Consider the following 25,421-nt stretch of genomic DNA (forward strand, 5'->3'; position numbering starts at 1 on the left):
TCACATACAGGTCGGTCATCTCTGCTGCTGGCACAGTAACTTGCAGGAAAAAGTAGATCAGAACTGACTTTGTCCAACAGCTTTTGTTTAAAACTCACATGGCATGCCTGAAATTGAACAGCTTATGTTTATGCTAGAGCTTGTAATTTCATTTGAAGTGTTGTGGGATGTCAGCTGTGGAGCAAAGAGGGGGAGGAGGCAGGGGGAGGACAGCTGATGTTGTTGCAAGCCAGTTTAATATCCAAGGATTTTCTGTTCCTTCCAGTTCTCCTCTTCGACATTCCCACAGTGGGTTTCAGGTATACCAGCTAAGAACCGTGAGGCTTCTGGCAATGCCAGGCTGCAGTTGCGCTTTGCAGGGATTGCGAAGGCAAAAAATACACTTTGTGTGACACATATTCGGTGACCTTCAGATTTGTTTGGATGGAGCTGCCACATTTTGAGCTGATAAAGACGGATCATTTAGCAAGAAAAATCATGTTTTGCTCTTTGGAGTTTCCTTTGATGCTAGGGATACTCTTCCCTCACCATATCCACTGTTCTTTGTGTCAATCACTTGCTTTTTCATAGCAGCTGCTCATTTCTTTAGAACATAAAAAGTCCATTTTAGAAAAGTCTCTCCATATGTCCAGTGCATGTCTCCAAAGGGTGAGACATTTCAGTATTGAAGCATCACTGCTTTGCTTTACCAGAAATAAAGGAGGAACGCAGTAGCTACATCAGCTCTTTTGTGTTGTGAACAGACTGTGTTCTGTTCTAAACCCTTTGCGCCTTTCAGGGGTTTCCAGGAGGTTTTTCCTGTTTGAAGTTTTTCTTTTGGTTGGGTCAGCTTTCCTGACTGCGTCCCCCTCTGTAGCTTAGCAAGAACACCAGTTGCTTCAGACGCTTCAATCCAGATATCCTCAAAAGGCACGTTTATCCCTGGGATCTGTTTTAGCTTATGCCAAGCCTCACTGTCATCTCTGGTGGTGAAAGCTGCACTGTGTTTGAGAACAACATGGAAGCTGGTTACATGTGTTGACAGAGGCAGGAGGCTCAGACAAAACCCTCACTCAAAGCACAGGAACATGCTATCCCAAGTAGATACACATACGAGCAGAGAAGCTTCACTTGAATTTTGTTTTGTGATGGTTTGCTAAGGAGAGGTGGATTTTAAAAACTGTAGGAGGCAACAAGACTAATGTAAGAGTACTGGTAGCAGACAAAAAAGCTGAGACCCAGTACTAAAGGTAAAGAACTAGAGTCTGTGGGAATAAAAATATTCTGCTGGTGTTTAGATTCTTGCTGCAGTAAAAGGACAGAATTTCTACAGCCTTTCAAAATAAATAGGGCTGCTCCTCAATAATACTTTGTTTTGTTATCAGTTTCTCATCTAAACTGGAACACCTGCAAGAATCCACATTCTGGCTAAACAGATCTAAAAGACAGAGCAGGAACCATCAGCAATAGATCTCCATGAAAGAGACCCATGAATGGCTTAACTTCTGCTGGTGTAAAACATCAAGATGCAAGAGAATGAGGTTTAAATAATATTACATATTCTCTTGCAGCTTGTTCTTACAGCATATAATAGTTTCATGTTTTTATAGTCTTGATGCAACCTCTCAGCATTGTATCTGACTTCTGGGCCATGCTCGGCTGCTTTTAGAAATTGTCCTCCTCCCTAAGCAGAGTATTACGACATTACGTGGCAGATATGCACTGGGAGAACGTGAACTTGCTAAGCTAAGAGAAAATCTAAGTCCGTGAGCGCCCTAAATGAATGCGCAGTCAATATACTATCAGATTTGAAGTATTTGGTTATGGGTTATTTCTGCTCTTCCTGTTAACTGGTAATATCACTGAGGGTGAATTTACAGGGATCTTTTTTCTGGTAATGTAGGAGTAGCAGAACTTCCTGGCAAAAGCCAGCTGAGAGTGTGGCAGTGATTTAAGGCAAACCTGCTCAGCTTCCACAAGGAGATAATGAGTTCTGCTCTTCCTATGGACTACCCCGTGTCATTTCCTCTCTTTTGTGACTGCCAGGTCTGTTAGATACCCTTTGCTTCCTAGGGAGTGGATCAGCACCAAGTACTTTCTAAATTAGTTTCAGCCTTTGATTGCCAGCTCCTTTTAGAAACTCCAGGTGACTTTGGGAGCCCCAGCCTACTTATTTTTCTTAACACTTTAGGGTGTAAATCACTTGTGAGAATAAAATTGTTTAGGTGTCTGATTTTTTGTGTGCCAGAAGCCAGGGGACTTTATTTTCTGTCCTGATACACCACACACACCTCCACATGCAGATTTGCACATATGCCTCTGGAAGCACCAGAGGCTGCGTTGCTTTTTCTGTCTACCCATATTCGTGTACAACTTCCCTCTTAGGATCACTCTGTCAATTTAACATTTTTTTATAGGGGGTGGGTGGGGGGGGGGGGAAGCTTCCTCCCGCATTCTAAAACTGCTTTAATTGCAAGGAGCTCCGAGTTTCATCCCTTTAACGGAATTTTATCCCTATTCTTCCCATCTGTGCAGGTTTTGGTTTCAGATCGTCGCTTCATGGGAAGAAGGATCTGATGCCATTATTGCTTTTGACAATGTCTCTCTTAGTCTGGACTGTTATTTAACAAGTAAGTTTTCCTTCTGTCTGCAAGTGACTTGTCTTTTATTTGCCACGTAATTGAAATTTGGAAAGGGGTTGAAACTGTGGGGAAGGGATTCAGGGTTGTTATCTTCAAAAGACTTTTGAAATTTAAAGGTGTGTTTCAGAAATAACTGTGCTTCGATGGAGGAGGCCTTTCAGATGCACACCTTATTAGTGGAGCTGACCAGTGAATGGGTCCCGAATTTGGCAGTAAATGGGTTGTGAGACATATGGTGTGGGAGAATCGGCTTCCAGCTGAGGCAGAAGCATCACCTATCCACCCAGGCAGATGCAGAAGCCAGTCTGTGATTATAGAGTTCCACATGACCTGGTGGGCTGTGTGACAGTTATCAAAATGAATGACAGTGGGACTCTGGCTAGGAAAAGACAGGCATCCTGTGACTGACACTAACTTTGCCATAACATTGGGCACATCACTCCAGAAAATTAGGACAAGATTATGTTATTTGGACTGACATGCATTTAAGTCTGAATCAGAAACTAGGATCTTCACTCTCTTCTACTCCTGGGAAAAATTTGAATTCTGATCCAGACTTTGTGATTGACTGGCCTCTAGAATATGCCCAGTCTATACCTCTGCTGCCAGATTCCACCGCAGTTAGATTGTTATTGAACATTTGTGTCTGGCTCATCCTTCATAATCTCATGCATAGTGAGTTGCTTAATTTGTAAATGTGTTCGATGATCTATCTCACTCTATACCTCAGACCAGCAACTTGCATGAGGACTAGAGGATTGCTGCTCTGAACATGCGGAACTTCTACCTTGTGTTAGCAGTAGAACTTCAGTGTATTCTTTCATCTCTTAAGCTTGAAGCTACAACCTCTGTCGCTTGGTTCAGACTGAAAATCTCTAAGCCACTTCCTCATCCGACAGCAGTCGGAATGTTTCATCTGCTTTGTGTTATGTTTATTTGCATTGGCTGGGGTATGAAGCTTTTCGTTTACGCAGTAATACCCCTTGTGTAGTTATGCACCCCTTTCTGTGCATAACTTCAATGTACCTCAGGTTCCAATATTCTAAAGAGATCTTAAAATTAGGCTGTAATTAAAAAAGATTGCACATACTTTTACTGGCTAAAAGATAAACTTCCAAACAGTTGCTAAATTATTATTTAATTTAATAAAATATTTTTAATTTATTTATTATATATAATAAAAAAATAATAAAATATTTCTGCTTTGTGCCTTCATTCACTTGCTGTTTTGTTCCACCACTCATTCCTGCTTATTTTCCTTTTGTCACTGCTCCCTTAACAGCAATGGAAAGTCAATCTGCCCTTTCTTTTGAATAGTGTTATATCCTGTGGCTGCAGGCTCTTATTCTCAGCAGAGAAGTGTGCAGCCCTTAATTTTAGCTTCAGTTTTGGATTACATACTGACTCAGCCACCCTCAGTGATAAACCTGTCTCTGACTTCTTGTTTTCTAGTCAGTGGAGAGAAGACACCTCGAGGTACCACTCCAGACTCAAGCAATTTGCTCACCAGTAGAGGTGTCCAGAAGAAGTTTGGATGGGAACAAAAGCTTCTGGGAAATCTCCAGCTCAACACTGCCCCCATTTCTGGTCCAGCAGGTAATTATCTGGTCTGAGAAGCATTTTCAGACAGCAGAGATTTCCAGCTAGTACAGATTTCAGTGAGATGAGGCTAAATGCAGTATGATTCCTTTATTATTATTTTTTTTACCAAAGCCTTTGTTCAGAGCTTTTGCCAAGTCCCTTACAAACAAAACAAGCTCTAGAAAGGAATTACCTTTAGCTGTTAACAGTAACTGGGATTTTGATTGCAAGCTGGTGAAAGAAAGAACCAGAGGGAGCCTCTTCTTGAAGTAAAAAGTGATTTTAAACTGTAAGATGGGATGGTTTGGTGTCACGGTCATATAGAAATAGGCAGGAGTCAAAGCAAAATGTCCTAAATGACTGAGTCCAGCATGTGGTAACCTGAACACCCATCTCTGGTTAATATAAGCTCACTTTGAAATAGCATAGCTTTGCTTTTTCAGTAATATTTTTATTGCCCATTTTGAAAGAGTACAGCATTCATCTTTGTTTTAAAAACATGATTTTTAGTTAGAGATTTCAGTCTTGCGATGAAAATTCAAGGCAATTCCTGTGGTATCTAAGCCAGCTTGCCTAATTTCTGGGCTTGATCTTCTGTTCTGTTCATGGTCTGTCTAAAATTGTCTCTAGCTCTTGAGGTTTGAAATCACTCCTAAAGCAATTTTCTCCCCTTTGTGCCCTTGGTTTACACAGGGCATAAATCAGAGAAGCTAAGCAGCGGCTTCTTGCAGTGGGAAGTCATTGCATTTCTGAGGGTCTCCACAGCACCAAATCACCTTTTTCTTTTGTGTTGCCGAGTCTCTGCTCTCAGTAAACACTGCAGATGTTTGTTCCCTGGGCTGTGCATTTTACCCAGCTTTAATCTTGTTTCTTTCTGCATTCTGTAATGCATTTAAGAAACCTCAGGCTGAGTCTGTCAAGGTCTTTACTTTGATGGCCATGTATTTACTGTTGTGCGAGTGAACCAGCAGCATCAGCACCACCATCAAGTCCCAAAGACTGCATTGACCAATATGAGCTCAGCCAAAAGTAATTACAGCTAATGTGATCTTTGGCTCCTGTGATGGATCACACGCTATAATATTTCCTTCTTAAGAAATCATATTAAAACAAAAAAACTATGTTCCTGTAGCTGAGGAAACAACAGGATAATAAAATGCCCTCCCCAGGTCCCCAAGCCAGCTTAGCCTACGCAGCAGGAAGCACAGTTTGGAAGCCAGGTACCACTTTGTTTAGATGACAGAAAATCCAAAGAAGCTCCATTGCTTTCCAGGGTATGGGCCTCAATTTGCTACTCTGTAATTGAAAACAACCTCTTACATGCACCTGCTGCTTTTACCTGTGCTTGGAAATCCATTGTCAGCAGAAGCAATAGTCATCTCTAGCAACCTCCCCACCCTCTCTGTTCTTAGGCCCTGCGCCCAGCTTTGTCATTGCTTATCATGCTTGGCATGCCTCCAGGGTGTGTACACTGAAGGTTCAAAACATGTAATGCAGCCACTCTAAGAAAGATCCTAAAGCTTCCAGAAATCTGTTAACTGCTGTCATGTGTCACACATGGGACAATGAACGCGCTGTGTAGAATTAAGACCCCGAACTGCTACAAGTATGGTGGTGGTGCTCTCTCAGGTTTCTTGATGATAACCAGGACCAGCACAGAAAAATTCCTGTAGGTTTCAAGTCACACAGTTACGTGCAGTGCAAGGTGGCCATTAAATAGGTGATCACAGAGCAATGCAAATGCTTTCCTTTTTTCATTAATTGATTACATGTTACTTGCTGAAATGCCAGCTTTTTGCTGAAAGGTTGCAGGTGAAACTTGATTCTAGAAGAAGCCTGTAAAAAAGTTGTAAGAAAGCTTGTGTACACCAGAAGATCAAAGCATCTTTAGCAGAACTGGGAGTTTTGATTGAAATGTTGAAATCCATACAAAAGGCTGTGTGGTGTTTATTTTGATGTAAACCAAGCTTACTTCAGGTTGGTTTTTAAATTGATTAGGTATTAGTTTAAGTAAAACTGAAAGCCACTCAAGCCATAGCATCTCCCTGCAGGGAGTTTAACTTCCAAGTAAAAAGCCAATTTATATCAAACCAATGCAATTTTCTTTTATAGACCAAGGCTAGAATATGGGAAATTCAGGCATATAAAGATACAGTGAGCAATAATGAGGAACTCTAGGTAAACAAATTACTATCATGGAAACTGGAGGAGACAAAATAGGATTCTCAGTAGGCAAAAGGAGATAACAAGACACAGAGCAATCAAGCTTTAATTAAAGATTTCTTGTGCTTCTGAATAGGCTGTAAATGCCATGGGGATAGCCTTTCTTTTGATGTTTCAGCTTCTTGTCTGTCCTGACAACTTACACGTGTCAGGGCACAAGGTGCAATAATGATATGTTGTGAAATGTACAAAAACATTAACCTTTTTTCCCCTTCAATCTTGCATTGCTTGGTCCCATCTGATCTGCATATCCACCAGCCATTGTGCAGCCATGATTTCTTGCATGGAAACTCTCATCAAATCATTTTCTCATCCAGACTGGATTACTGTTTTCCTTCAGCTCCGGTCTCTTCCCCGCAACACTTAGTGGTTGCACAGATTTTGTCTTTTGCATCAGGGCGAGTTCTCTTATGAGTACTTTCATGGCTGTTTCTCGGAAGAACTCTGAGTCACATTAGTTAATCAGATGAAGGAGCTGAAAGGAACAGCAGAGCGAGTACTAAGTAAAAGAAAATTACATTTGGTTGCTCTTTGTGTGCAATTATACTAACTGAACTGTTGGCATAATGCAATAAAGGTATTTGCAGAATTGTATTTTTATATTAACCATCAATTAACACAGCGAATAACAGCTCAGTGCCCTCCCCCCAACAAAAGTAGCATCGTGAACAGTGATAGAAAATGTTCAGAGACAGATGGTGGGATCTCAGGTTATACAGGCATTAATTTCTTTATTGCAGTGTTTACACTTGCTATCTCTGTAGGATTGAAGATAGTAAAGGTGCAGTACTCAAAATCAACATACAACTAGATCCCAACATAGCAATGTTGAATGGGCATAACTGTTCTCCAGAGTTCATTATACAATTGAAATAAACAGGGTGATTCACACATTTTAGACCAACATTTTAAAGCTGCCCACTCTTAAGAATGGCAATTTAAATTATGCAGAAACTCCTATAAATCTCAGGAAAGGTTTTGAAATAATTTTGCCACCTCTACCCATCTTGGTCTTTGTTATCTTACATGCTACTATCCTTTGTAATTGTAAACAAATAAATTCCAAAAAGTTAGTAGCATGTCTCACTTAACGCCCTTTATGGAAGACTCCTGCTATCTCTTTAAGTGAAATGTAAAAGAGAAAATAAATTTGTTTTCTTCGTGCTGCTTTGTGAGTTTCTGGTTCCAGAAGGTAGCAAGAAACAAGCCATTCTCATTGCTGTTCAAAGTCAGCAACGCCCTTGCCCTGTTGTGCTGACCACAGATAATTTCCCACAAGGATAGCCCATAGTATTCCCTTTACATGGACGCTTCAGAAAAATCTAAAGCTTTGAGTATTTCTTTGAAATGATACTCAGGATCGATCTGGCATACGTTTGTCATCACTGCAGGTGCCTCTCTCGTTGAATTGAGAAACATGGCCGAGTCTTCCATTGCCACCCTCGTTTAGAAAATAGAAAGAGGTAGAAACAGCAACTCCATAAACAGCTGAAAAGCTGGCCTCGTCTTAGGCTACCCATACCTGAGTAACTGCTGCTGGTCTTGCTGGCAAGACTCACTGATTTCTGTCATCGTTTTATATCCCATTAATACCATTGTGTAGACACATTTAACAGTTCGGGGGCTGCGATTGTGAGCACAACCTAGTTCTGCCATTTACCACCATCTTTCAAACCCCCTCCCCGCCCCATTAATCTCTGGCAAACTTAATCCCGGAAAAGCTAATAAACTCAAATTACTGCTCACAGGACACAAACAACAGAACCCAAAGCAAAACTGAAAGGTTTTCCCTGCCTTACATCACTGAACATTTTTCTTCTATGTGCTTGTAGTACATGTTGCCTACAGACTTTCAGCACAGACCAACCCTGGAGTTACTGTAATGTGTAACTGAGATTGCTCATCCACCGAGTAAAGGGTATATCCCGGCACACAACCGGGGCGCCAGGGGCAGCCAAATGTCCATGAAGATTAAGATGGGCAGTTTCCTGTAAGCCTCGGATTTCCCATATTGGCCAAATATCGTAAGGGAGTTTGTGAATGTTTTTGCAAATAAATGAAGCAAGTTTTCTGCTTGTTCATGGCATCAAGTTTGATGACATCTGCCTTAGAGGAAGAAGTAAAATGAACTTCCCTGAGGGACAACCAACAGAATTAATTGCTTTCAAAAATTTAGCTTCTGGGGTTCTTATGACCCTGAAGCATGAGACCTTGTAGCTCACGTTAATGGTATTTTTACTCTGTTTGAAGTAGGAGTAACCTCTTAGTCTGAATAGAGGTTGTGGCAGCGAGTTCCAAGAGCTGCCTACACATTGTTTTAAAGCACTGATGCATTTCTTTACTGCATTACTTACTCTAGGTTCCAAAATAAGCCAAGTACCATGGTGCTTGGTTGGTAATTTTCTCAAATCACAGTGAAGTTTTGGTTTGGAATGAGTTGAACCTTGGTTTGAACCAGCTTAGTTTAGCAAATGCCAGTTAATACATTTAAGCCCGTGAGGTATAGCTGAAATGCCTATGTCTGTTTTGTAGTACGGAGTTTATGTGCTGTGTGTGCCAGTGAAATTGCTTTCTACATTAGAAGAACAAATGTGCTTTAGGCTTTGCTGCACTGTTTTCTCTTCGTTGCTGCTGCCCATTATTTGCAGCAGTGCCTGCAGCAGTGCCTCCTTGGGCTGCAAGTAGTAGCAGAGCTTCAAATGAATTAGTCATTTTAAGTCTTGTGGGGTTTTGGTTTTTTTGTTTTCCAAGAGCAGGACATCACTCCCCTCTGCTGTGGCTGAAATCCAGTGCCTTGGTTGCTGTGCATTTTATGTACCTAGGCAAGCTGTGTGAAAACTAGAATTTTTGCTGTGCAAAAAGTTGAATTTCTGCTGTGCAAAAGAAAATGAGCACAAGTGATTGAGTGTGTAAATATATCAGAAAATGTAATTCAGAAAGGAAAGTTTGGAAGAACGAATTTTTTTAAATCCATTTTAATAGAGTCAAAATGGCTTTTCTTGCAAAATGTTGTTGCTGGGACCTTAGCAATGTGCCGGAGAGATTGCCAGGGAGCTTGAGGAGGGCAGGTGTGTGGGTGAACAGGCAGAACAGCAAATGTTTCCTCTGCCGTGTTTCTTGTGAAAGGGGATTCTGTCAAATGGACTGATGTATAAATTAGTCACTGAAATGAAGTACCCCAATTCTGAATCTATGTGTAATCTTCACTTCTTTTCTTTCGTCCCCACCTTAAACAGGAATTTCCAGTTTTTAAACCCAGTTAGCATCTTGCCACTGCCAATGACAGGATATATAGGGACTCTACATTTAACTACCTGTTTGTTTTCACCATGGGAATGCTCAGCTGCTCCTGGAAAGTGGGCATCTGTAACTAGTGTGAAGTTGGGCACATTTCCGAAATCTGCTGGTTATTTGGGAAGACTCAGGCTGCAGAGTCCTACTTTTTTCCCGTCATGTGAGTGTGAGGTGCTGGCAGCGTTAGCCTGTCGCACACTGCAGCAGGAAGGAGAGGTGTCCCATGCAGTATGCGACAGACCACCGTTGGCACCAATGGAAAAACCCTATGCTTCTGACCTAGCTGCTTAAGGATTTTCGATTCAGTGCTACTGCTTTAATCTTTGGAGATCAAAATAATGCTTCAAATTGAATTAAACTGCTGTGGCATGCAGCAACCTGCAGCAGTGCTCTCTCTGAGCTTATGAGACATGCCGCAGTCATTTCTAGAATCAGGAGAAAATAAATATTTTAGAGGGAGTGAATGGTTATTCTTACTTTAAAAAAAAAGAAATGGTGGGTTATCTAAGATGGACAGTACTCTGTTTTGTTACTGGGTTAGTCATTCAAGATTTTGGGCTGCTGTTACATCTGTAGATCGAGGATTGGCTTTGTGAAATGTTTAAGAGAGAAGAGAGAGGGAAGTGTGAGGGTTTTAGCATGTATCTAGAATTGTAACTAAGACCCATCTGTCCTAATTACGCTGAAATGAGGGGCGACTTCTTCCCATGCCATATTCTGTCCCATTTAATTCAGCGACAAAGCTGTTGCATGTTGGACTGGCTTTCAGTATCACATATGAAAGTGCACATAAACAGGAGGAGGGCTTGTGCCAGTCAATGCAGCAGTGACAAATGAGGAGCTCGCACAACACCTGGCTGTAGGTTTTACTTCAGTCCTTGCTGGTTCAAATCAGTTGCAGTCTCCCCATGGACTTCGCTTGGGCCAGGCATCCTCCTGCAATGTGTTGGGCAAAGGCCACCAGCCAGTTCTGCCACTTGTGAAACACATTTTCTTCCATTCCTGTCTACCATCTACCTGCATAGAGCAAGTAATCACGTCTGCCGGCACTGACTGCAGAACCTGGGAGGCTTTACCTGCAATCTTGTGTATGCCACTTATCGATTACAGCGGGGCTGCTTTTGGAATGTAAGATAGTACCTTCTGTGCTCTGTCATCTCCAGGTTCCTTATGTCACACTCCCTGGTGTAACCTAGCTGTGGTTTTTCATTCCCTGTACTCTCACACTTTTAAAAGCCAGATTCTAAGAGTTTAGATGCACATCTACTAACCTTAAATTGCCAGCACTCTTTGCTCTTACCCTGATACTGCCCTTGCACTGGGACTGAGCCCCCCTCTAGCCTGTCCAAGAGGCAGAACATACAGAAGTTGTCCTGGTTGCTTCAGTTCGAAGTCTGAAAGCATGATGTTTGCAGCAGGAGGACATTTTGTCTTCTATTCCACCAGGGCATTGGGTTTTTAAGGAGACAGAGGGCTATTTAAAAGTATTTTTAAATAAGATATAGTTCATTGATCGCCTGTCCCTGGAACCCAGTGGGAGTCAAGAGCAGCCCGTTTCACATCCAGCAGTGCTGCGTTACATGTGTCATCGTCTAGAGACACTTTCGCCAAGGCCAGGTAAGCAGATACCTGAGGGCAAGATTTATTTAAAGGGAGTAAATTAGAAATTTAAAGCTTAATCATAGCAGCAGTATGCACAGGCTATGGTCTCTCCTAGGTTTTATCACTTCCAGTTTTCCATTTTGATTCTCTCACGTTTTGGGCTTATTGTCCCCGTGAAGGTCACCTGCTTCTACCTTTGGGAATGTTTGATGTTTCGCCAGAGACATCCAAATGGCTTCTTATTGTTCCAAACGAAGACACTTACCTGCCTGCTTTATAAAACATATGTTACAGTGCAGGTGGCTTAGCCCACTGGGATATTACAATGTTAAATCACTGTGATAGCTGACAGAATGAATCTCTCCTCTTCCATTTTGTGTGAGATTTTGCTTTGGTTTGGGGTGGGTTTTTTTGCAAGACTAAACATAAGTAACTTCTGGTGCAAGATTGTTGATATTGGAGCTGCTGAACCAATTTGATTTCGGAGCATTTAGACCTTGCTTTCGTAGGTGCTTTTCTCCTCTTACCTGTTGCTCTTGGGTTTTTGGGGATACATCAGAGGCAGAGAGAGGAGAATTCTTCCATTTGCTATCTACTAATTTTAAGACTTTATACTGCCACCCATTGCAGAAGGACAGGAGGAATAAGTAAAAATATATATATATAAGTATCTATATAAAATAAGTAACGGTAGCAAAATCTCTAGAGGACCCTTGCAGGGGAGCTTTGAGGAGGGGTGGCATAGATTTTGCAGTAAGAAGGAAGAGACTATTCTCTCAGCAGTACTTAGATTGGGAAGCTTTCCTAAAGTAGTAGTTTTGCATTGCTGCTTGGAACAGCCAAGACTGTATTAAAAAGTATTTTCAGAAATACCAGCCACTTTATTCCTTAAAGTCCTGCCAAATTTTTTGATCAATTTCAAGCATTGAATGTTTTTTATAAAAACGAAATGAGTTCAGCTTCAGGATTAGTTTGTGAAAAAGTAGTTCAGACCTTGTGCCCAGCTAAACTAATGTGTTTCCTTGGATTTCTGGTGTTTGAACCCCTCCAGTAACAGCAATGGTAGAACTGCTAGCCTCTCTCATCCAGACACATGAAGAACATCATTTCTAGACCATATAGCCCTGAATTCCAAGAAGCAGATCAAGTTAATGCTGCATCTGAGCTAATTAGTATCATCGCTGAAAGAGTGCATGTATTGCGTTAGTGGAAGCTGCGGGCAAAAATGGTGTCCTTTGAGAAAGCCATAAGGAGGGCTGGCTGGCCCAACATCAGTTGTAGAAATAATGTTTTTAGATGTATTTCAAATCTTTTGTCTTTAATGTCAGTAGGATTAAGTAACAGAGTTTATTATATTGTATAGATTAGCTTGTTAATAAGTATGAATGATAAATCATGTAATGTGCACCCAAAATGCTTTGTCCATCTGGGTCTTAGTTTTGATTACACATGAAGTATTTCCTGATATACGAGCAAATATGTTAGGGTGGGTTTTACAACAGCATTGTGGTCTTGCAGCTGCGCTGGCCTTGATAGCGGATTCTTAAGGGAAAAGGTGGCATTTTCAGCATCATGTATTCAAATTTAAAAATTAGATTTTTGAGGCACAAATTAGCAATGCCTTGTTCTAAAAATCTGTACAGGGCTATTACTTTCACTTGATGAGTATGGCTGTAATAGGGATGCATTGATTTACAGCCGCAGCTCTGGCCTCGAACATGCAGTGCTGAATTTTACAGGCCTCAGATAAGGTGTTTTGCCTGCTGAAGCTTAACTTGAACCTCTTGTAAGCAAATAATTATTCAAGATACAATTAGTTTATTTTAATGCTTTAATCACTGAGATGATGTTGCATTTACAGGGTTTTATCTAATTAACAGATACTTTCCAATATAAAATAAATTCAATAATCAAATGTCTGTAGAAACTGAAAGGGCTAAAATGTACCAGCCTTGAGGTTATGAGTGTGCACTGTAACAGCCCGGAGAGCAGAGCCCAAAACTAGGTGATCTGTGGTGCATTTTACTCTACTCTGTCATCTTTGCTTTTTTGAGCCTTAGAAAAAGTAAAGCTATGTTCACAGTTGTGATAGCTTTCAGGAGATGTAGGTGAAAAGCTGTCAAATGCTGAGATACACAGCACTATGAGTCTTTTTTAAAAGACTGCTGTGAGTATTCCTTCTCGCTAAAACCTCAAGGGCCAGGTTCTTCTCTTGGTCCAATGAGAGAGAGTGAATGAACGGCAGGATAGCTACTTGATCTTTGGACATTTGGATCATGCTTTGTATATGTCCTCATTTCAGAGCACTGGTTATTCACAACATGTGGTGCCAGTGGACCCTACGGCCCCACACAGAGCCAATGCAACGATGCCTACAGGAACTCCAACCTCAGCGTGATTGTAGGAGCTGAAGGGATTCTCCAAGGCATTCAGATCTGGAGAGTACCAGCAACCAACACATACAGGTATGGGAACCGTCTCTGATTGTCATGATGTATCGTTGCATTTGAAACTTATCCAAGCTGCAGACACATGCTAGGTGTATTCAGAGTTTGGCTGATATCTACTTGGGTTTTACTTCTCCTTGATCCTGTGGTTTCCAAACTTTCCAGTCTCAGATTTGTTGTCTGGAAGATGCGACTTTTTGGTGAAAGTGAAAAGAAAGAGAAGCAGCCATCTGAGGCAGACCAGTCTTCAGCCTAAATGGTTACAAGTTGGGAGAGCTCTATAAGTAGCTGAAAATCAAGTGTTTTGACCTCCCTAGGCCAAGGGGCGTACATATCCCATATGCCATCCACTGAATTCTGGCATCAGAATGAGTTTCTCTCACTCTTCACCTGGTATAGGAGGCACAATCATACGTCCGCATTTCTTATTGGACAGCCTGCATCAAGCTGTGCTCTGCATCCTGATGTTTTTGAATCTAGGCATGGTAAGTTGTGCCTGTAAGCCTGGCTCACCACTGTAGAATTGATTTTGGCAGCCAGCCACCTAAATGTTAGGCTCTGTGATACTGAGGGTTCTAATGCCTGTATCCCTCTGTGGAGTTATTTTCAAAGGGAGATGATCAGGTACGGTTCAATGCTACTTAATCAGACTTTTACCGATCGCTTTTTCTTTTTGCTCTTGCTGGGCAAAGAAGTACAGTCAAAGTTTAGGTCAGTGTATCCGAGTGGTAACATAAAGCTATTACATGCATCAGTCTGTAAGCAGAACTGTCTGTTTGAATCAATGACTGTCTCTAGTGGTTGTTTTTTATGCAATATTCCCTATTGAAACCAATGATGATATAATGAATTTCAAAGCAGAACATTCCACTGAAGGCTTCGAACAAATTTCAGTTAAAACTTACTAGCACCTTCTTTTTTTTCTTTTTATCAAAAAAGAATATTAATATTGAGGATAGATGTCAGTCTCTAGCAGAAGTCTACTGCAAAGAAGTTTTGAGAAACTAGCTAAGCTAGACTAGGCGCAAGTTCTGCCCGAGTGCCTATTACCACAAGGATTGATGGTAATGAAAAAAGCATTAATGATGTTTTACTCAGCTATCAAAAATGAGTTGCCTGAGGTGAACAGAATTTTTCAGCACTGGCATTCAGTAAATACAGTTATAAAGTATAGCCCAAAAGAGAAGAGGCAATAAAGCTACAGCATTGTCATTTCTTTAATATCACAGCCCAAGAAGAGCCAGAATTCCAGTGCAACTGTAGGCTGATTTTTGCTACATGATACAAAACACAGGTCCTGCAGGGAGGAGCTGTCTATTTAAGTCCTGTAAATGACCTAACAGGCTTTTAGGTTCTGTATAGATAATAGATGGCTAATGTCATTGGTAACCTATATATAAATGGATGACATTCTCTTCTGCACCTCTTAAGGCAATAGTAGAGAATTCACAGCCTGGGGAAAGGAGGAGGCAATTGTGGGCTTAAATTAACTTGACATCTTCCTGATTCTGGCTGCTGAAGGGGCAGCAGAGTCCCCCTGTATAGCCTAGCCTTAGGAAAATGTCAAGTAGCGATGTAGCAATATCAATTCTAGGCTTCCCGGAGTCTGGACCCACTGCCTGTATTTAGCTCTTCCCCGCAGGCCTGCTGCACTGTGGGTCCTGTAAGTCAGCCTGATAGCCATCTCCAGTATGCCTGACCCAGAGATAAAACCTCCAGCTGGCTCTTCGGCTCTTAAGCTGTTGTTATGCCCTATCAGTGCACTTTGTGTAATGTAGAGCAGTGAGTTACATTCCTGGTAGTTGAATAGGGATATAGATAGTGTGAGCATGAGGCAGAATATGCATTATTAAAATGCAAAGACAGAAAGCTCAACTTTGCACAAAACTCTACGAGCACAAGCATACCACACCAACCCGTCTATGAAAGTCTGGGCAGGCTGCCACAGACTGTAGGCAACTTCATTTGAAGACTGGAGTCCTACATGCTCCAGTGTTGATATGAACAAAATCATCTGGTTTTCTCCCACAGGACTGCACATTGTATAACAATAAAGTTAGGCAATATAAAAGAATATTTTTCTTTTCAGATTTCTTTATAAGCATTCAGAAGGTCTTGTCATCCTATATCTAGGCCTGTGATCATGTATGAGAGAAGTGAACTGTAATAAATTATGTGTTACCATCCATTATTTGAATTCTTCCATTTTCAGAGCAAGAATTGTTGGTCCGTTTTGCTGAGTGCCCCATTTGTTGTCACTTCCACTGTCCTCTCTTTTCTCTGGTCCCTTCTTGTAAGGTAGCACAGGAACACAACACAGTGGAATGCAAGAAGGTGTCCTAAGTTGGCCAGCCTAGGCACGGTATTTTCTTCTCAAAACTAGCTCCAGTATTTCCCATGACCTGTCTACCTAGAGGTGAATTTTTGCTCTCAGCCCCAGTTTGCCGATGCACTCTGCTCATCCTCATCCTTCCTGAAGACGCAGCTTTCTTTTTCAGTTCCTACAGGTATCATAGTAAAAGAAAAAGAGGAAGGCAGTCGAAGATATTCTGCATTCTGGTTGTATCTACTCAGAGTGGTCTGGATCTTTCTTGAGGGCAAATATGGTTAAATGGATTCCTTCTGTAAAAGAAACTTGTGCCCAAGGAGAGGGATATTGCCAACGCTTGACAAGATAACCCACCTGTCTAAACAGTGACACCCATTTTGAATAGAGAACGACTGTCACCTGAATCTACTGGGTTTTCTTTGTCTGCAGCCTTTGAATGAGGCCAAAATGATTTCTCCTGACTTCCTGACATCATTGCTTGTATGCAAAATCTGTTCATACACAGAAAAATATGGCCCCTAATTGCAGCCAATTAGCCCTGCCAGCTCGCTGTGCCTGATAGCGCACCTCATTAGCCATAACAAAATTGTACAGCAAATCAACTCGGTCTTCAGATTCACGCAGCATCTGTTCAGGGTAACCCAGTGCTGTGTCCACCTCTTTTTCTGCTGGCTCCAGTGCAGCCTTACTGAGGAGTGATCGCTTTGGTTATCAGCAGTGGCGTGAACATAACCGTGTCACGTTGTGAGGATCTAATGTGCTTTATGAGGCGCTCGATGCCCCATAGTTGCTTCGGCATCAGAACTGCTCCATGCTGGCTGCCTCAGCGCAGCGTTGCAAGGTGAGTTCCTCTTGCTGATCATGAAGGCAGGTTGCTGGCTGGAGGTGAGCTGGCTACCCAGCCTGTTCAGGGTGCTGACGCACAGTGGGCACTGCTGGTTTGTTCTGCTCATAGCCTGCTTGCAGGCAGGGCTCTGCTGGGTAAAGATCAGCCAGGTGCTAGAGGAAAGCAGGAGTTAACACAGAGCACCTCTACTCTTAACTGCTAGGAAGTGGGGAGGAAGTGTGTTCTCAGCGCCGCAGTCACTGTTTACATGCTCCAGGTTGAATTTTGCTCTCATTGAAATAGCTGCAAAACTGCTAACGTCAGTGGAGAATCATCTGCTTATTTCAGACACAAATGGAGCTAGCTGTACCATCACTCACTTGCTCAGAAAGTTGAGTAACTCTGTCCTTTGTTGCAGCAGGGATGTGTGTTTTATCATGACTTTTATAAAGTATTTTGAATCCTTTGATAAAAGCTGCTTCAAGTATGTAAATTGTTCGCGTACTTGGGAAGGGAGAGTGAGGAGCTGAGCAATACAGTGGTACAGCCATCTTTGGGTACGTAACAACAGTAAGGACCTCTGAATCTTGATGGCTTGAAATAAGAGTCCCAGAGCCTTAACTGAGACCACAGCAGCCTGTGTATGCAACCTAGCCACCCCTGGTTGGAGACAGCAAGGTGTTCGTGGTGACTGTGAGTTTAACCAGAGGGCTTTTGCCTTCCCTTGTTTACTGCAGGTAGTATCATGTCCATCTATTCTTCTATATTCTGCTGGTCCTGGGAATAGGAGAGCTGTTTCCCATCTGGTCCGTGCTACCAGGACCAGTTATGCTGTCTGCTTTCTCAAATGTCCCCCTGTCAATCTCATGCTTAATGTTCTCTTTTACCATATGTGCTGTACTTACCGGTTCTTCTGCTTCCGTTCTTTCTCTCCCTTGCTGCAAACCTCTCAGGGGTATGCCTTCTGGGAAACAAGATGTGTTTCATATAGTAAAGTTTGAAACTACAGGGACTTGCTTACTCTGTCCTCAGTGAGTGTTTGCCCAAGAATCAACATGAAGGAAGCTGTTTTGTAGCTACCCAAGTTGACAGGTCCATGTAGAGCAGAGAACCTCAGTCTTCAAGCTTTGGGTTTGAATTTATTTAGTGTGTCAGGTCTTCAGGCCACGGCCCTGTGACACTGTGTACAGTTGAGGTGTGCAAAACACTCAGTGCCCAGAAGTGGTTTGTGCTGCCTTCCTCCTGTCTGGGACAACTCAGGTGCCAGGATGTCGTGTTCTTTTTCCTGCAGCATCTCAGGCTATGGAGCTGCTGGTGGGAAAGGAGGGAAGAACACCATGGTGCGGTCCCATGGCGTGTCTGTGCTGGGAATCTTTGACCTCCAGAAGGGCGATACGTTGTATATCTTGGTGGGACAGCAAGGAGAAGACGCTTGTCCTAGTGTAAGTGATTGGCCTTTCTGTCTTGCCTTAATCCCTTCTACAATCCATGGAGTTTGTCTGTTTACGGAGGGGGTTGGGGTTTGTGGTTTGTGGTTCAAGGTATAGGTACAGTTTTACTGGGAGGGCATGGGCGTGGGAAGGTGAAGTACCATGCTACTGTGCTCATCTCCTCTTCAATATTCAGGCCCCACTGATAACACACTGCAGGTTCCTGACTGAGCTGCATGTCTCGGAGCATCTGTGTGGGTTTTCAGGGAGGAAAGACAGCCTGCCTCCCTTTCCTCTGGAGATCGGTTTTCAAGGTTGACTGCACAAGGCTTTGCCTCTGCTCCACTGTGGAGCCCAGCCCTGCCATCACGCAGCACCCTGCAGCAATGCAGGCACTCACCTCACAGGGCCAGCTTGGTTATGCTCCGTAGGGGAAGGGGAGACACTGCTGCCTCAGTCCTGATTTTTGTGTCACTAACCAATTGTTGCTGCAAATGCCTTGACAGAAAGGTGCAAGCATTATCTGATGAAATTTCACCTGCGGGTTTGTGCTGGACATTTAAATGCTGGGCATTTCTCAGCTGTTAACAGCTGGCACCCCAGAGATGAGAGCTTGGCAGTCTGCTACGGCAGAGAAAGGTTGAAGGATATAGACAATAGAGAGGGGTTCTCAAGGATGGGTGCTGAAGTAAATAATGCTAAAACTGGAATTATACTTATCTACAAACAAACCATTAATATGAAGCCTCTTTGAAATGAGAAATGCCCTAACTCAAACTTCCATCTAACGCCTATAACTAGGACATTCCAGCTGAGTGTAATATATGGACTCATTAAATTGCAGGCCACTGTAATCTTAGTGAGAATTTATTGAGTGCTAATGTAATTCTTTCATTGAGGCAAAGAGATTGCATTGACTTGTAGAAGGGACTTTTACTAGATTGGATTGTAATCAGTTATGTCTTTGCCATGAAGGATTTTTTTTTTTTTTAATTCAATTGTAATCTAGTGCTTCCTTTGGGTCATTGACTTTGTCATTTTATTAATCATCCCCACCCAAATCCAAATCAATTAAGGAGAGGGAAAACGAGGGACAGAATTGTCTGGTTCCATAGGCAGGTGTGCACACACCAAATGGATGCCATTCATTCTGTGGTGCAACCTAAACACATTTTGTGGTCGACAGAATAATTTGTAATTTGAAGATGCTTTTATCAGGTTCCTCTTCCAAAATAAAACACATACATGAAAGCAGAAGAAAGTAGAAAGTCAGTCCTACTGTAATAACTGTTTGTGCATTTTTCCCTTAAGGTGTTGTTGACTTAGTGAGTTTGGCGTGCATAATAAGAGAGTGTTACTGAGATGAAATGTATAAAGCAAAATAAACCGGAAGCAGCACTTGCAGCTTACAGATACTCACAGCAGAGTCCTGCCTGTCATGCGCTTTAGTGCTCCAGTTTAAAATCAAAGCAAGTTACCTCTTTTAGGTCATAGTTCAGAAGTACTTATAAATGGTGGTTTAATGCTGTGTTTGAAATCAGTTAGTGAATTCAGTGATTTGCCTAATACATTACATTTGCCTAATTCATTACATTTGGTGCTAGTTGGTAGAGGGGATAAAAATGCTAATTAGGAAATATGGAGCCTTTTTTGTGAGGTATTTTCTATAACATCAGGTAAACCTTGCAGTCAAAGGTGGGATTGCAGCTGGTTTGGTAGGCTTTGAACTAGCTAGCACTGGTAATTACAGTAAAATTGCTCCTACAGCGTAAGCATCAGATCAATGTCAAAACCTGCTTGGAAGTCTAGATAAATATTAGGTGGCTAGTCTACACCGAGTTCATTGCTGCTGTCTGTGCTGTGACTGCGTAGGTTAAAAGTAGCTCTGATACATCTACGTGAGCCGCAAATAACACCTTAGTTCAGGACAGATGCACATTAGCTGCTTGGCCCCAGCCCGTGGGGCACTGGAAGAGGAGTACAGAAACCTGGGTTCTCTCTGTGTCTCTGCCATTTGGCTGTTGCATGACACGGGGCAAGTGACATCATGGCTGAGTTATTCCCTTCCTCCACTTGTGAAATACAGGTAGTTAATGCTGGGAAGTATTTGCAGTAAATCCTGCTACATCTTGTGTGTTAAAAGTTTATGGAGCTGTTTTACGTGGTAATAGGTATCAGCACTGAGCTTGCTTCAAAATAATTCTGTTAGATTGGCAGCAAATTCTTCTGATGATGTTTGAAGCACAAAGCAAGAAAGCATTCCCTTGCTTCTGCTTACGTGGTTTCACTGGAGGACAGTTTACGGGGGTGTGCACGTGTGTGTGTGTGAAGGGTCCAGGAGGCCTGTGTGAGTACAGGGATGTGGAGATTTCTCACCAGATTTCAAACCTGGTCTTCTTTTTGCAGACTAATGATGTTATACAGAAAGTCTGCATTGGAGAGAACAATGTGATTGAAGAAGAGATACGTGTGAACAGAAGCGTCAATGAATGGGCAGGAGGAGGTGGAGGCGGGGGAGGTGCAACTTACATATTTAAGGTATGGAAACATAGTCCCTGTGCACCTTCAGTGTGAACACATCCTGCCTCTAGTATGGCAGCCTGAAATACCTGAGAACCCTTTATACACCTCTCGGGAAGGGTCCATAAAGCGAGCTCCGGGTATCCTTCATTACCAGCTGGTAGCTGCAGTGGGCTGACTTGGCCCTTCACATTTCTTAGGACTGCTACGTGGTATGGCCACACTTGCTTCAGTGGCTTAGAGTTTCCTTTGCAAACATAATAGTTTGAATTGGATTTTGCAGTTTGAAGCATAATTTGAATGCAGATGTAACAGTTTGAACTGAGTTTTGCAGTTTGAAGCGTAATTCTACAGCAAAGGGTAAATTCCACAGGACTTTATTCCAATCTATCATTGCAGAACATTAGACTTCAGCTACACATTTGGCCTGTGTGGTGCAATGACAAGAGGAGTCGAGGACAGCCTGTATGTTTTCTGTTGGCAACTCTGTAGCTAGGGCCTACTGATCTTTTCTGTCATGTTCTACCTGAGACAGTACTCATTCCGAGCACCGGTTTCAGATGTTAACAATATGTTTAGATCACCCAGCTTCTACATAATTATACATAACTCTACATGCTCAGACAGTTTCCAGTGTAGCAGTCCTTTCCCAGTGGAGGCACAATACTGCACTATACAGAGCAGTGCTCCTTAACTGTTTGATTTGGTGAAAGTCATCACACGGTAACAGTACGAGGTTTCTAAGATCCATCAGCACCGTAGGTACAATTCATAGAGCTGCTGATGCCACTGTTCTCCATTGCATAACTTGGTAGGACTTGTGCTATTCATTAATCTTTTGGATGTGGGTGCATAAATAATGCAGTTGTAATTTGTAGTGCTCAGCAGTCCTAGATGCCTGCTTAGGGCAACATTCAGCAGCTAGCATGTGGTTGAACTTCCACTCGCATGTCTGACTCAGTTTGAACACCACCTTTGTTTCTGAATTTGTTAAGATGGAGAATGGAGAACCAGTCCCCTTGATAATTGCAGCAGGTGGTGGTGGCAGGGCCTACAGGGCCAAAACAGACACATTCCATCCAGAAAGACTGGAGAATGATTCCTCTATTCCAGGGTTGAATGGCAATTCAGGAGCTGCAGGTAAGGAAAGTTTATTCTTTTTAAGAAAACCTTTGTGAATATGTGGTACTACCAGATCCCTCCTCACAAGGGAGTGAGGTGAAACTCATGAAAACACAGTTCAGGGAGAACATGGAAGTATAACAGATGCATAGAGGATGTACCCACAGCGCAGGATACTTGGCCTAAATAAGGGTATCAGAGATGGTATAGCCAAAGCAATAGCAACATTCTCCCAAAATAATGTAGTACCTCTCATAAGCAAGTTGTTTGATTTTTGATGTGGGGATTTGCAGTGCCAATGTGGCCATCCTGCTCCCTGCACTGTTTTGTGGTGTGTAGACATACTCACAGTTTCCCTGGCTTATGCAGAAAGAGCATAATTGCACCCTGGCTAGAAGTCTCTGTGAAGAGACCTTGGACTGAGCAACCAGCAGAGCTGAAAGTGAGTCACTGGTGAGTATGTTGCATTTAGAGTGGGGCTGGGACATGTGTTCACACCCCTTTCACTAAATCCCTTTTGTTCCAGTTCAGAACCAACACAGGGTTTTTTCAAAAGTATTTTTTGCCAAGAGAAGGGGAAGGCTCTGTAAGCCAGAAACAAAGCGGCTGGGGAGTAGGCAGGGATATCTTTTTACATTTTCCATAGAAAATACTTCTCTTTGTATGGTAGGTGAAAAGGGGTGCAGGTGATTAACTTGGTCAGAAGCCCTACAGAAAGGTCACTAGCACTGTGTAGCAAGCACATCCCCTCTTCTAACTAAGGCATGAGATTCTTACTTTCAGCTGAGGTGCTTTGGAGGAGTGCTTGTCCAGCAGTTCCCTGCAGTGTTTTTTTTACACAAAAATAACCCCTACCTGTGCCTTTTCTCTTCTCTTAACTGCAGGTGGTGGAGGTGGCTGGAATGATAACACTTCCTTCCTGTGGTCAGGAAAATCCTTGCTGGAAGGTGCTACTGGAGGAAGATCCTGCCCCCAGGCCATGAAGAAGTGGGGGTGGGAGACAAGAGGGGGTTTCGGAGGGGGTGGAGGGGGGTGCTCCTCAGGTGGAGGAGGCGGAGGATATATAGGTAAAGTGGCTTCGTGTTCAAGGTGTCCCTTCCCCTCCTTTAGTGCTAATGATCAGCAAAATGCTGATAGTTCATTCTCCTGTAGCTAGCATATTTGACTGTTATGTACTAGTATGTTTGTGTGTTGCCTTTTTAGCACTAGATGAATGTATGGCATTTAGGCTTTGAGCAAATAGCCAGATGTCAGTCCTTCATCTGTAATCCTGGCTTTGCACTCTGCAAAATGTGCCATCAAGATCCTGCTGTGATTCTTGAGCCTTTCATTTCGGGGTTATAGTGCTGCAGAAGGAGGAGCCACAGGCTATGTGCTCCCGTTGCCAGCACCTGTGTTTTGAGGACTTTGGTCCTGGAGGCTGGCAGCCAGGCTTTATGCCAGGGGAAAGACGCAGCTTCTTCTACCCTGCCCTGCCTTGGTCCTGTGCAGGTGGTCTCTGGGGGCAGAGGCTCAGGCTGCCAGCCAGGACCCCTCTTAATAACAATGGTGGTGTTGACTTCAGTCAACAAGGAGCTAATTTCATGTGCTGTGGGTCTCAGGACAGCTGTCAGATGGCATTATGTTGATTATAACTGGTGTGGGCCAGATTCAAGATCTCTACTAACCCATAATCTCCTGGGCCACATAGATTCTTCAGCCATCTGCACTGTGGTGGACATTTTAACTCCTGGTTCTCCACAGCTTAAATCAAGTGTATGATAGACTATAAAACCTGAGATGGAAGTAATGAGTTTAAATGATTAAGTGCATGTTTTATACCAATGTTACTGTGTAATGCTTCTTTTTCCAACAGAATGCCTCACGTGACATAATTTTAATTTCACTGAAGATGGTTAAAGAGGAAAAGCCATTTTTGGGTGGGGTGGGGGAATCTTTGCATGCTTGTAGTACAAAACATATGGCCCGTACTGTGCTTCTGATATGTACTATGTATTGCCCATACTTTGCTCCTGATATGTTCTGTGTGCCCAAGCACAAATAAGCAACTCGTAAATCCCTTCAATCCCTGCTCCTGGTGGACCACCCTGCTTTCAGGGTGCAAGGGAGAGGAAGAATATCAGATTATTTACTCCCTCTGCTGACACAGTACATACCTTGATCACCAAGGGTACTGAAGTTAGCCCTTGAGTACTGGTGTTTTCCAGTCTCTCGGCTACATTAATTTTAAGAAGGGCTTATCTGTTTCACAGCATCCAAATGGTTAAAGATGAAGTTTGTGCCTTAGTTTGCAAGTCTGCCTAAAACAGAGCTAAGAAATTGATTATCACAAGCTGCTGCTATTAAATTGAGCCGCTATTATGTCAGGCTCTAGAGATGAAAGACCGGTGGTTTGCGTTACAATGCGCGAAATGTTCCCTATATGTTAAATACTTGGATTTACTCTCTTTCCTCATTTGGATGCCTCCCTAAATATGCTGAAGTCATGCATGTTGCAGTGCTTATTTGTATTTTAGTGCCAATGAGCCTCAGTCTGTTAAGGTAACTTCTGGTTTGACATAGGTGGCAATGCTGCAGTGGACAATGACCCAGAGATGGATGGGGAGGATGGTGTGTCCTTTATTAATCCAATTGGTACTTTATACACTCCAGCACTTAAAGGTATTCATATTGGTCAGAATTCTTTTAGTGGATTTATTTCATGTTAAGAATAGTTTGCCTCTGTAGGACGCTTTACAACCTTTTGGGTATAGTTTAGTGTCATCATGAACTTGAGGAGGCAGCCATACAGCATAACAAAGTCCAGTGGAGAATAAACAGAAGTAGCAGGAAGAAGGCAGGTGGAGAGGACATCAAGGCTTTTAGAGATCACTTTCCAACAATATAGTCCACCAGCCTATAAAATAATTTTGGCCAAGGAAAGTGGTAACATAACCTCATAGTTCAGAAAAGTTAGGAAAGAAACAGATAAAGCACCTGACTGTTCACTAGCAAACGTGTTCCTTAGAACATCCCTCAGCAAAGTATCCAGGTCAGACCAGGATGCTTCTAGAGAAAACAGCCCAGTGCTCCTCGGTGTGTATGGGAGTGATAGATACTGCCACTCCAGCCTGTGTTTGCCCAGAAGTCAATGTCTTGAATACGTTTGTGATGTGTTCAGAAAATACAAAAATACCTGTTTGCTCAAAGAAAATGTTTGCTTTACAACAGCCAGAAGTATTTTCAAATACAGATGCACTCTGGCCTGATAAATTCAGCCAGAAATTTTTCAAAACATGGCCGCGTTTGGTCTCGGAGGGAATAAAGGCCAGGAAAGAAATGGGTGAGCCCCAGGGACTGCTCAAAGGGCAGCTTTCCCTTAGCCTTGGCAGCAGCCTCCTTGCCAGCCTGGTAGGACAGTCTGCTCAAAAAGAGCCCGTGCATCTC

General features: G+C 42.7%; 1 protein-coding gene across 1 annotated transcript in view; it reads left to right on the plus strand.

Moving 5' to 3' along the window:
• Positions 1-25,421, plus strand: part of ALK (ALK receptor tyrosine kinase) — a 322,686-nt gene that overhangs the window by 268,388 nt on the left and 28,877 nt on the right. The window contains 8 exon segments of the mRNA XM_037405275.1: positions 2,515-2,609; positions 4,074-4,217; positions 13,624-13,786; positions 18,215-18,365; positions 20,760-20,891; positions 21,869-22,013; positions 22,880-23,062; positions 24,558-24,656. Coding sequence (XP_037261172.1) covers positions 2,515-2,609; positions 4,074-4,217; positions 13,624-13,786; positions 18,215-18,365; positions 20,760-20,891; positions 21,869-22,013; positions 22,880-23,062; positions 24,558-24,656 — 1,112 coding nt within the window.

The sequence above is a fragment of the Falco rusticolus genome, chromosome 12, assembly GCF_015220075.1.
Source record: "Falco rusticolus isolate bFalRus1 chromosome 12, bFalRus1.pri, whole genome shotgun sequence".
In the NCBI taxonomy this organism is placed as follows: domain Eukaryota; kingdom Metazoa; phylum Chordata; class Aves; order Falconiformes; family Falconidae; genus Falco; species Falco rusticolus.